The sequence below is a fragment of the Notamacropus eugenii genome, chromosome 1, assembly GCF_028372415.1.
Source record: "Notamacropus eugenii isolate mMacEug1 chromosome 1, mMacEug1.pri_v2, whole genome shotgun sequence".
Lineage (NCBI taxonomy): Eukaryota > Metazoa > Chordata > Mammalia > Diprotodontia > Macropodidae > Notamacropus > Notamacropus eugenii.
This window is the reverse complement of record NC_092872.1, coordinates 485,989,345-486,002,484: the sequence shown is the minus strand read 5'-3', so window position 1 is coordinate 486,002,484 and position 13,140 is coordinate 485,989,345. Positions and strand designations below refer to the sequence as shown.

At 40.0% G+C, this 13,140-nt stretch overlaps 1 protein-coding gene across 9 annotated transcripts in view; it reads left to right on the top strand.

The window, feature by feature from the left end:
• SARDH (sarcosine dehydrogenase) overlaps nucleotides 1-13,140 on the top strand; it is a 155,306-nt gene that overhangs the window by 124,036 nt on the left and 18,130 nt on the right. For 7 of the 9 annotated variants that reach the window (XM_072632878.1, XM_072632881.1, XM_072632875.1 and 4 more), the window contains one exon: nucleotides 11,491-11,653. In XM_072632878.1, the coding sequence (XP_072488979.1) occupies nucleotides 11,491-11,653 (163 nt within the window). Of the gene's footprint in view, nucleotides 1-2,981; nucleotides 3,713-5,192; nucleotides 5,323-11,490; nucleotides 11,654-13,140 lie in introns of those variants that run through there. The other 2 variants (XM_072632886.1, XM_072632884.1) reach the window with 2 other exon arrangements.

The window sequence follows — 13,140 nt, the reverse complement described above, 5'->3', positions numbered from 1 at the left end:
TCAGTAGCTTTAATGTAATGGTGTTTGGGGTGTCTTCCTTCTTCCTGGGTACTCAAAAATGGAAAATGGAACACATTTTCAATGTTTCTATAATGATTCATGCTTATCATCAGTCCCAGTTGAACTATCGTTTTTGGATCCTAACACTTATGTCCCAACCATTGGTGTTGCCCTTAAAGATGCAAAACTGGAGACAACAGCTGGACATACCAAGTATATGATAAGGAAGTCTGTGGTGGAGTTGACACAGTCCTGAAGACACTGAAGGATTGTTTTACAAGATTTCCCAGGGTGGGGAAGAGACCAAAAGAATGTAAAAAAAATTATAGGTGATATTATTGCCTAAGAAAAGATGATTATGGGGAACATTCATAATTACTCATAGACTTTCTCAATCATCTTCTTGCAATCTTTATGAGAATGGTCTACATAGTAAAGATATCCTGAGTGAAAATATGAGAAGTGAACAAGTAGGCTTTCCTAAATGAGTCTACAAAGCAAACAATATCTTTTAAGTCACACAATCATTTAAAATAATTTTTTTGTTATATTTTAAGTTTCAAACTCTCTACCTCTCCCACACTAGAGAAGGTCACATTTGATAGAGATTTACAAATATATGTAAACTACACTGTGAATACTTCTCTTTATCAGTTCTTTCTCTGGAGGTGGATAGCATCTTACTTCATAGGTCCTTTGTAGTTGATCTGAACATTTCTAATATTCAGAATTTCTTAGCTGTTCACAGTTGCTCTTCAAACAATAAAGCTGCTACTATATACAATGTTCTCCTGGTTCTGCTCATTTCACTTTTCATTATTTCATCCATGTCTTTCCATATTTTTCTAAAATCAACCAGCTCATCATTTCTTATAGTACAATAGTATTCCATCACAATCATATATCACAACTTGTTCAGCCATTCCCCAATTGATGGGTGATCCCTTCAATTTCCAGTTATTTGCCACCACAAAGAGATATATTTTACAACATGTGTGTTCTTTTCCTTTTTCCCTATCACCTTGGAAAACAGACCTAATAGTGGTAGCTCTATCCACTGGAATACCTAGCTACCCCTAAAAGGTATACACAGTTTTATAACTCTTTGGATATAGTTCCAGATTGCTCTCCAAAATGATTGGATCAGTTCACAGTTCCACCAACAGTGTATTAATGCCCCATTTCTCCACATCCCCGGTAACATTTGTCATTTTCTCCTTTCATTTTAGCCAATCTGATAGGTGAGAGACACAATCATTTAAAAGGTACTCCATCAGGTAATGATGTCATTGAGATTGTATGAAACCCCAGGATATGATTAGTGAGATTGATCATTACCCAAATAGAAGCTGTCTAATGACTCACACATGGAAAAACTAACTGGATGAAAAATGCCTCTGATCCATCTGTGATCAATCAGTCAATTAGTCAATACTTATTAATATCATAGCTACTGTGACAAATTTAGATTGCCGTTCCACGGAGTTAGAACGCCAGTATATACGAGTTGTCCCCAAAGTCGCAGCCCAGTTTGAAGCTTTAACAAGCTTATGTAACTGGGAAGGACACAGCAGAGTAGAATTGAGTGGAATTGAGTCCAGAACTGAACAATAGAGAGAGAGTAGACTAGATTCCCTCTGGGAAATTGCAAAGTACTATCAACAATCCCAAGTGTTCCCTCACACAAAGATGTTCTCTTTTTAACACAAACATTCTCTTGTTGCTATATGATTGAGGATATTGGAACACCAAAATCTTTGAAAAAAGTTGTGGGTGGTTCTCAAGAACATGCCCAGGAAGCACATAGGTGCCAACAGTCCTTCCATTTCCCTCATCAGTAAGTCAGCACACCCAACATATCTTCCCGGTAAACCTATGGGAGAGATAATTGGTAGGATGAGCAGACTGCAACCTATCTCCAATGATAAACTTTACTCATCAGGTAGTATACAGGATATCACTGAGAAAGGTGTAACTGGAAACAGGCAATGAACCAGTCCTGCAGCAAGAAGGAATGATGATAGCCTCACTGAAGCAATGGTACCAACAAAATAGATAAGAGCCCTAGAGATATCTGTCAATTGGGGGATGGCTATATGATTGTGATGGAATACTATTGTGCTATAAGAAATGACAAGCAGAATGATTGCAGAAAAGCCTGGGAAGAGTTACACGAACTGATGCAAAGTGAAATGAGCCGGACCAGGAGAACACTGTACACAATAATGGCATTACGGGAAGATCTACTGTGAACAGCTTAGCTATTCTTAGCAATACAATGATTCAAGATAATTCTGAAGGACTTATGATCAAAGGTGCTGTCCATCTTCAGAGAAAGAACTGGTGGTGCCTGAATGCAGATTGAAGATACTTTTTCTTTATTTTCTTTATTTAGAGGGGTGGGGAAAGATGTGTTTTCTTTCACAGCATGACTTACATGGAATGTGTTTTGCATGACTATGCATGTATAACCCATGTCAAATTGCTTGCCTTCTCAATGGGAGTGAGGGTGGAAAGGGAGAGAGAGAATTTGGAGTTCCAAATTTGAAAAGAAGAATATTAAGATTGTTTTTATATGTAACTAGAGAAAAATAAAATATTAAATTTAATTTAAAAAAAAAAAAGAGTCCTAGAGGAAGGCTTCCCTCATGTTAAATAGTTCTTTAACAGTGAATGTATGGGGAAATCCAGATACGAATCATACTGGTCAACTAGGTATTTTTGGCAGTATAGATCTAAAGGTTAGCAGTATCTTTGTAAGTCAAAGAATAAGCATTTCAATATTGTCAACTTGTCTGAGAAGGAAAATAAACCAGATTTTTTTGGGGGGGAGGGAGGGATGGATGGGGAGAGACACACTGCAGAGTGTGTCTGAAGTATTTTAGAGTTTTTGGATGTTTGAAACATGGGAATTTACTGAAACTGAATCAAAGACAAGTTTTCCCTTACTGCTCTTACTTCTCTCTCTCTTTGATGCTCAGGTTCTTAATGCAGCCCAAGAAGATTCTATATCAATGCCACTCTGTGACTCTTAAGAACCCTAGGTATTTAAAAGCCAGTTATATTTGTAAAGGCTGACCCCAGAGTCTCTAATGCATTGTTCTAAAAACAAAGTGTCATGGAAATGTGAATAAATGAATGAGCTGGGCTTCTATGGGAAGGTTTGGAAAGGTGAGTGATATGGGTGCCCCTATGTTAGATCTTGAATGATTCTGCTCTGGGCTTCTTCTGACTCACATGCTGAGTAAGGGTCCTGAGTGTGAAGTGTGACTTACAGCTGGTTCCAGTGTGCATTTCTTCTTATTTCTGAACTTCTATAGTCTACTTGGACTTAATGTTGGGTCTAGATAATAAAACCAGCTCCCTGAAATGCTGGCCTTGCTGACAGTCTAGCCCCGCCCATGAACTTGGCCAAATGAAGACTGGAGATTGAGATATTGATAGAGGTAGGGATTGGAGAAGAAGATTGTCTCCAGAAGACCCCTGTAAAAATATACTTATGTGAACTAGGAGAGAAGAGAGGTTCTTGATTGTGCAGGCAGCCTTCTGAATCCTGCTCACACTAATGAAGTTCATTTAAGTCACTGCCTCAGTTTCTTTATCTATAAGGACCAAAATGGTTACCAAGGTTTGCTCTGGAACAACTCTGTTTCCTACAGTTTCTTTGGCCTCAAATATCATGTAGAAATAAAGTGGAATTTAAAAACTTGAATGAGTTTTGTTAGATTACTAAAATCCTAACAATCAAAATATTAGTATGGGGTAGAGGAGTAAACTTTTCAATTGTGTTTAATGTGTTCTGAATTATATTGAAGTTATTTTTACATGTTTAATGTCCCCTGCTAAATGGTAAATTTTGTGCTGCCAAGAACATGACTCGAATATTTTTACATTCCCCCACCCTGTCCTGAATATAGTAGATACTCAATTTTTCCTATGTCAGAGTTAGAAAAGACCTTCGGGATTATAGCCCAATGCTTCCTCTCCCTCAACCTTGTGCTGTGTGCTGTATGTAAAGAAAAAGAGTTTCATAAAGGTTAAATGACTTGCCAAAGATCACAAAGGTAGTAGTAAATGGCAGAACTGAGATTTAATTACAGTCTTCGGACTTCTAGATTAGTGCTCTTTCTCTTCGACCATTTCTGTTGAACTGAATTGAATTCAATTCAATTCAGAATAGAAACTGCATCATCATCATCATAAATAACACCTAACATCTGTCTCCCCATTTACCATTTTCAAGGAACTTTCATAGATACTCTCTCATTAAATCCTCCCAAGACTGGGGACAGTGTTGGAAGCCAAGCTGGAAGCTCCCAATGGCGGATACACTTGACACCTTAGCAGCCCAGAGAACATTTTGTATCACAAAAGGTCTCTGCTCCAACCATTTAATTTTGTTGCTAAATTTGGCTGCTGATAACAGGATGCACAGCTCTAAGGCATTTGCAGTTCAAAGGAGCAGGTGTTTTAGATGCTTGGAGAACCACAGAGACATTCCTTCTCCATTTGGTTGCCAGATTGCATTCACACATCTCACCTGCCTGCACTTTATTGCTGTTGATGTACGGTTCATCTCTTTCTAGACCCATAAGCAGTAGTTACTATCTTGTTCAACTGGAGAAACAAAACATGTCAGATGATCCCAGAAGAGCTTTTAACTAGGATTCATCACATCTGGAACAGAATTCATTTGGGGGAGGGGGTAGTGGCGGTTCAGTCTTATCAGAGTCTGACTACACACTCATGTTGGTTAGGGGAAGAAGGCAACCCCAACAGAGGATGCCATGGTAATTGAATCCTGGAAGGTATCAGTTTAGGGCAAGGGTTCTTAACCTGGGGTCCAAGGATCCCCAAGGGGGTCTGTGGATAGATTTCAGGGGATCTGTGAATTTGAATGGGTAAAAAAAATTAAATCTTTATTTTCCCTGACCTCCAACTGAAATTTAGCATTTCTTTCTATTTCAAATAAAAAAAATTATTCTGACAAGGGGTCCAATAGGCTTCACCAGACCGAAAAGGGGTCCATGCAGAGATGTGCTGGAACTGCCTCCTACTGCCTTGGGAGAGCTGATTATTATATTTTCAGGGTGAGCATCTAGGCCAGGGATGGGAAACCTACAACCTCGACACCACAGTTTTCCCACCCCTGATCTAGCCTAATCCTCCTTTTTCAACCTCGCTTTGTTTAGATGTAAAGAAAAGGAGGCTCAGAAGGATTTACATGATTCTCCAAAGATCACAAAGGTAGCAGCAAAGTGGCAGAACTGAGACTTTGTTGTGGATCATTTGACTTGTGATGGCTCCTGTCTCAGGAGAGTTGATTGTTAAATTCTCAAGGTGAGGATTTACACTTCTGAAATGCTATAAATCAGGGCTTGACATTGTTTTGTTGATTGTCCAAACTTGAGAAGGTGATAGAGAAAATGTTAATAATACAGATTAAACTTAAAAATGTGTTGTATATACATTTTTGGATGTGTCAGATACGATTTTTTTTTCTAGAGAGCTACTTGTTAAACATTTACCTACATACCCCTGAGCTCAGGACATAATAAAATTTAACAACTACTGTTTTACATCATGGGAAACGGTATAGTGGTTGGAGAACATTGTAAAGCAAGGCCTGGGACAACGTGCCCTCCATCTGGAAGGGAGCCCTTCACCCCACCCAGCCAGGGAAGAAGTATGCTTTGCCCATGTCAGCACCCCAGGCCAAAACCTTGTTGCCTCAGGCTAGGTACAGCCCTGCCCAAACAGAATACTCACCTTTTGCCCAGTGGCCTAAACTCCTGAAAGCTCCTCAGAGCCATAACTAATATTCTGTTGGCTTATTCATTTTCTAGGGAGAACAATGCAAATCATTTGCTCAAATCAACTTTATACCCACAGGGCAGATAGAGAGGAGATGTAGGTAAGGAATGGGACACCGAAAGGATCACCTGGGACATGGTTGTCAGGAAAGAAAGTACACCATCTGCTTGTTTCCTATTAGATGTTAAGCTCAGTTGTCTCTACACTGCTGAAGGAATGGAGTCCTAAATTTTGTGCTCTGGGCCAAATCCCTGTTCAACCCATCCTAGTTATGATTCTTTAGTAACCAAGCATTCGAAAGAACTAGGAATAAACCAGACTTCAAGGAAATTTGTCCAACTCACTTTATAAAAGTTGTCTAACCCTACAAAGTAGATTTGGATGGCAAAGCCTTGTAAACCTAAGACTCCTCCAATGTCTCCCAGCAGGAATAATTCCTTTTTGCTTTCACTCTGTTCACATTTGATCACTTTTACGAAAAGGAGCCTGCCGTACCATTCTAAATGTTCCCTGCTAAACCAAGTTAGTCCCTGCACCAGGCATAGTTCCTTTCTTCAAAGCAAAGAGGAGATGCTGTCATCCTTCCAGTGCTACAGAGAAGAGTCATTGTGTGGCTAATTGTTAGATACTGCATTGTATGCCAGAAGACTTCGGTGCTATGAATAATCTGCCTTGCACAATCTCTGCCAAGCATCCTTCTCTACAGTCATTATGGGCTTACTTCAGAAGGGGGATGAGTCATGTAGTCTTAGAATCATAGAATCTTCACACAGAAAGGGACTTTAGATGTCATCTAATCTAAAATCCTACCCAATATAGGCATTCTTGCCTTCAAACTCTTAGCAGGAGACATGATGACTTAGCGGTGAGACTACTAGTTTTGAAATCAGAACCTTGCTGCAGATCTCATCTCTGTGGCTTCCTAGCTGTGTCACTTAGAACTGGTAGCCTTTCTGAATCTTGGTTTTCTTATCTGTAAAATGGGGTATTGTTTGTGCTATCCATCTCTAAGGGCTGTTGTGAAGAAAACACCTTAAGGCACTATACAAAGGTGAAGTATTATTATTGCTATGAGGAACTCAACTACCTCACAAAAAAACCCCTTCCATTTTTAACACCTCTAATTGGAAGGAAGGTACTTTTTGGCTTGTTTTTGTTTTGTACTGAGTCAAGAAAAAAAATCTGTGTTCGCCAAAATTTTATCCTTTGGTTCTAGTCTAGTCCTCTGGGATCAAAGAGAGTAAGTCTACTCTCCTTTCTGCATAATCCTTCAAATATTCAAATACAGTAATCCTTTATCCACTTGAGTCATCTCTCCTCCAGGCTAAATGTTCTGCATCCCTTCAACTGTTCCTCAGGTAGACTGATTTCAGGTTCCTTTAGCATGCTGGATGATTTCCTCTGACCACACTCTATCTTGTCAATATACCTGACAGTCCCTTCCTAGTCTTCTGTATTATTCTCATTCACACACTCTCTGTCCTAGTGAGACTGATCTGTTGGTTGCTTTCTAGCTATGACAATCAATCTCCCTCTCTGGTGTATTTTTATGAGTTGTCCCATACATCCAGAATTTACCCTGCTCACCTTTACCTCATAGAATCCTTGGTTGTTGTTCAAGCATTTCAGTATGTCTAACTCTTTGTGACCTCATTTGAATTTTTCTAAAAAAAGATACTGGAGTGGTTTGTCATTTCCTTTTCCAGTTCATTTTACAGAAGAGGAAACTGAGGTGAATATGGTTAAGTGACTTGCTCAGGGTCACACAGCTAGTAAGTATCTGAGGTTGGATTTGAACTCAGAAGGATGAGTCATAGAATGCACAGTTCAGGTACCAATTCCTATATAAGACCTTTATCACTTTACATTTATTAACACTCTCTCCTTCTGGAAATATGGAAACATTAGATCAACAGAATCATAGATTTAGTTCTATAAAGGTCATCTACTCCAACTACTCCCATGAAGAGGTAAGAGACTTACCCATGGTCATACAAGATTACCTAAGTGAAAGAAGCAACATTCAAACTATGTCCTCTAACTCCAAATTTGACAATTTTTTTCCTCCTGGACTATGTTGCTATCCCCCAGTGCTCTCTAATTTATCCCCTAGTAGGATGTAAATTGAGATTAGGGCCTGGTCTTTTATTTCCATTTGTATCTACAGAGCTGTGTACATAGTAAGTACCTAATATACATTTAGGTTAGGCTAACTTGATAAAATGTGGTACCCAGGACTGAACACAACACTCAGAAGGGGATCATATCGTGGGACTGTATCACCTGTTGTCCCTTGGCTCTAGATGTCTTTGTTTCTACCTTTTCATCTTTCATTTTCATTGTGTCTCTTGTCTGCGATTCCATGTCCAAGTACCATCCTCTGAACCTTAGCTTTTAATTTTTCTCTCCTCAAGTTTATCCTTCTTAGAGATGCCCTAGTCAGGCACAAGCCCCTTTTAGACTAAGAAAAGGGCCACTAAAAAGTACTAGATGGTAGCAGTTTCCAGTTGTTAATCATCAGGAACTAATAAAGACTCTGTGATGATAATTACTTGGGTCAATATTGAGGCCAAAGTCAGTTCTGTTCATTTCTAAGGAACTGTCTGAATTCTTGGGCCATCTGGAATTTTTCTGCACCTTATCTCACTTGGAATACATGGGCCATCATCTTAGGCTTAGAAATTCTGTTTACAAGCAGTGTTGACCTATAGCCCTTTTCTTCTAGGGAACTCAAATCATCTCCCACATGATTCCATGTGGGGCTGGAAAGGAGTGAGTTCTGGTGCCACATATGGAGAAAGAGACCCACAAATTGGGAACTGCTCCATGTTCCACAGATAGAAATACAAGGTCCCCGTTTCTCCAGTGCCCTGCCTACTTCCTTTGCAACAAAATGAAGACACAGCTGGATGTTACTGTCTCTTCTCAGCACATTATTTAACCTGTCTCACATTCAATCTGTTCTCTTAGTTTTCCCTTCTCTGTGTCTTATATTCTTCATCTGTAAAATGAAGGAGTTATTCCATCCTAGTATTTTAATCCCCTGTTCAGTGAAGGTGTGAATATGACATTCGCAACTTTAGTCACTAGAACCTTGGCCTCATCTTATAAGAATACCTTATGGGTTAGCTTAGATCTTTTACACTTTGCAAAGCACATTTCACATCTGTTATTTCTTTAGTTTCCTCTGCTTCTGGAATATGAGAAAATCCTATACAATTTCTCCTCCTTGCTCTGATGGCCACCTGGACCTTGGAGCTCCCCAACTCATTTCACCAGGGTCACCAATGTCAATCAGCTTGTCTTTGTCACCCAGTCTCTAAATGAGTTTTGAGTAATGCATGTACTTTCTCAGTCTCTTTTTATATAATAACAGAGAGCAATAATAAATATCCTCCGTTTCCCTTCCAAATGGAGACCAAAGTTTAACAACCTCTCTAGTTAACACTGTGGAAAGAGTCCAACTAAATGTGAATTAGGATCTATTGGGCCATTTAATACATTTTAAAAAAAATATTTTTCCTGCTAGGAAATGAGATTGACTTGGCAGCCTGGCTGTCCTTCATAGACTGTCTAAAATTATAATCCAGTTGACAAGGCAATCCTTATCTACAACCAAAGGCCTGAGCGGTGGATACAGAGAAATGTCAAAAGTACAGTTTCTGTTTCAATTTTGAGGTTCAAAAGACCTCTGCAAATGGAAGCACAGAAAAAATTTGTGCTGTTTCTAAAGCTTTTAGACTCCAATTCCTCAGGTACCATTCGATTAGAGTGTCAGGTTTACAATGGAATTAACGTCGCTGGTAGTCTAGGAGATCTTACTCTTTCCTATTCATTCATCGCTCCAGCTATGAACAGCAGAGATGGCGAGCACAAGGTCTCTTGCCCTTTAGCTGCCTGAACACTGTTAGCTTGGGTCCTCAGGGGGGCTCTGAAGCATCGGCTGACAGCTCAGTTTTGCGGTAACACCAATCTAAACATGTTGCCTCCCCAAGGTCCTATAGATTAGCGTTGTTTAGTTCTGTCCCCCAGAATACTCCTCCTTACAGGAATTTGCCTACATTTCTAGATTTGAAGACAGCCCATACTCTGAAAGATTGTACCAGATAGAGACTTAGCCATTGGTCAGTTTGAATGGATGTAGGCTGTACCCACTGGGCAGATCTCAGCTCCCATGTCTTCAGGCCAATGGGGGAAATGCTGGCTTATAAGGAATTATGAAGAGATAGAGAAATCTATTAAATGAATCTGTTGTCTGACTGCTGGATTGCCTGAGGGAAAGGCTTTTGTTTTCAAGTTTGTACTGCCTATCTCCTCAATCTTCATCACTCCTATAAAAGTATACCAACAATACTTTGAGCTTCTAAACAAAGGTGGGGAACCTGCGGCCTCGAGGCCACATGTGGTCCTCTAGGTCCTCAAGTGTGGTCTTTTGACTGAGTCCAAGTTTTACAGAACAAATCTTTTTATTAAGGGGATTTGTTCTGGGAATTTTGGATTCAGTCAAAAGGCCACATTTGAGGACCTAGAGGACCACATGTGGCCTCAAGGCCACAGGTTCCCCACCCCTGATCTCTATATTCTTTATAAGATGTGCTTTTTAGTTAGTAAAATTAGTCTTTACTAACTGTACCTAACATTAAAACTCCCTTCAGTTCTGGGCATGGCCCACAAAGTTCCAGTCTCATTATTCCTAGAAAGGGAAGTTAGTTAAGCCTCCCTCTCCTACTCTAGACCTCCATCCCCATATTAGCAAAACTTTATGACCCTATGGTGTTAACTTTTCAAAGTGTTCCACATATGTCATCTCATTTTAAGGACATAGAGAAGGCTCTCTTTCTGCCAAATATGCTTCCCTTCCACCTGCTCACACCACACTTATCAGTGTGTGAAATCCTTCCATTGGAGAATCATTCCTTTGACTTGAGGTTTTGACCTTGGTTGAAATACAAATCCCCCTGGAAGAGGTAACAGAGGATATTTTATTGCCTGTTTATACCTTAAGGTGAAAAATTTTGATCTTTTCCTGGGAGCAGCTTTTAATATGGAGAATAGAAGACACTGAATGCCTGAGCAGGGTATCTCTAAGTAGGGTAAGACACTGAATACTGAGAATAAAAGTGTCTTGAGCCTAACTAAATTCCATATCTTCAACAATCTGATGAGTAGTGAAGGATAAAAAGGATGTCTGGCTTCAGTCCTGGCTTCTGTCACCAACTCTCAGTGTGACCTTGAGCAAGTCAGTTCCATTGCCTAGTTTTCTCAAATATACAGTGAGAAGGTTGGACTACATGACATCTAGAATCCCTTTCTATTTTAATATTCTATGTTTCTGTTTGTTATTGTTCATCCATTTCAGTCGTGTCCAACTTTTCATGACCCCATTTGGGATTTTCTTGGCAGAGATACTGGAGTGGCTTACCATTTCCTTCTCCAGTTCATATTACAGATGAGGAAACTGAGGCAAACAGGGTTAAGTGACTTGCCCGGGGTCACACTGCTAGGAAATCTCTGAGACTGGATTTGAACTCACAAAGATGAGTCTTCCTGGTACTCTGTCCACTGCACTACCTAACTGCCCCATGATTGCATTACATAAATGTATTCGGGGAGCAGATAATAAAAAGAGTGGACCTGAGAACAAGGATGAGAATTGACCTCTTGTTCTTCCTGCAGGTTCGAGCCATAAGATTGTCTTTTGTGGGGGAGATGGGTTGGGAGCTGCACATCCCCAAGGCCTCCTGTGTACCTGTTTACAAGGCTGTGATGAAAGCAGGTGCCAAGCATGGCATTGTCAATGCAGGCTACCGGGCAATCGATTCCCTGAGCATTGAGAAAGGTAGGTTCTTGTTGACACACTGGAAGCTACTACCCCTGACCCCTCCTCCCTGAGTCTGGACCTCCTCCCAGGCCATTCTTCAAGGCATAATTGTGCTCTAACAAGTCTGTCTTCACCTTCTGGATTTCTTGTTTCCTCACTGCTCTGGATATCCTTCCTCTATGCTGTCCCTTGACACAAATAAACATACAATATTTGCCATGGCCACATTGCCTTCCCTCCTCTGTGAAACTTTGAGACCCTCTATCTCATCCTCCCCTAATCACAGATTCTCCAGGCCTTTCAAAGGGATCACAAGCTAATCTGATTTTTTAAAAAATTATTTCAGATAGAATAATAGAACCAGAGGATATCAGGGCTAGAAGCGAACTTAGAAAATAGAATGTTAGCATTCAAATGATGAAAGGATACTTAGAGGTCTTTAGTCTAACCTTCTAATTTTAAAAATTAAAAAAAAGAAAACCCCAAAACTGAGACACACAGTGCAAATCCAATCATGCCACACCCCCCAAACACACACTCAATAAATTCCAATAGCTTCCTATTACTGCCAGAAGCAAATAAAAAATTCTCTGCTTGGCATTCAAGGTCCTTCCTAGCCTAGTCACCTCCTACCTTTCCAATATTCTTACAGCTTACTTCCTGAATGCCTTTGTAATCAAAGAGGAGCAAAATGACATCAGAATGTCAGGGTCAATTTATATTGTGTCCAATTATGGTTAATTAAACCACCATGAGCTTGGAAGGCACTGCCATGGGTTGTAAACAAATGGTTCATATGAACATATGAGAAGGAGATATCTCTAAATATGCACATTTCATGTTTCTTTTGAGCTACTGCACTTCTACTTTGCTCGTAGAGTATTGCAACTTCTCATGACCCCATCTGGGTTTTTCTTGGCAGAAATGCTGGAGTGGTTTGCCATTTCCTTCTCCAGTTCATATTACAGATGAGGAAACTGAGGGCATCCCCTTTAATGAGGGCAGACCTATGCCAGTGTCTCCCATGTCTCACAATGGATTCCAAAATTCTTCAGAGACCTTGAGAGTATTGTTGTATCACTTCTGACCTCCATATGTGTGCTTGCCTTGTAGAAAAAAAAAAAAAAAGACAATTCCCCAGCACATACTGTGATCCAGTGATACTGCTCTCCTGTATGTTCCACAAACAAGACACTCCATATTTTGACTCAAGTCATTCTCTCTGTGTGTCCCCCGTGCCTGAAGTGTTCTCCCTCCTCCACTCTTCCTACTGATCTCTCTAGCTTCCTTTATATCCCATCTAAAATCCCACCTTCTACCAAAAGTCTCCCCTAACCTGTCTTAATTCCAGTGCCTTCCCTCTTTTAATTATTTTCTATTTATTCTGTATGCAGCTTGCTTTGTATATGTTTATTTATATGCGATCTTCCCAATTACATTATAAGCTCTTTGAGGACAGGGATTATCTTTTACCTCATTTTGTATTATATCCCAGTGTCTGGTGT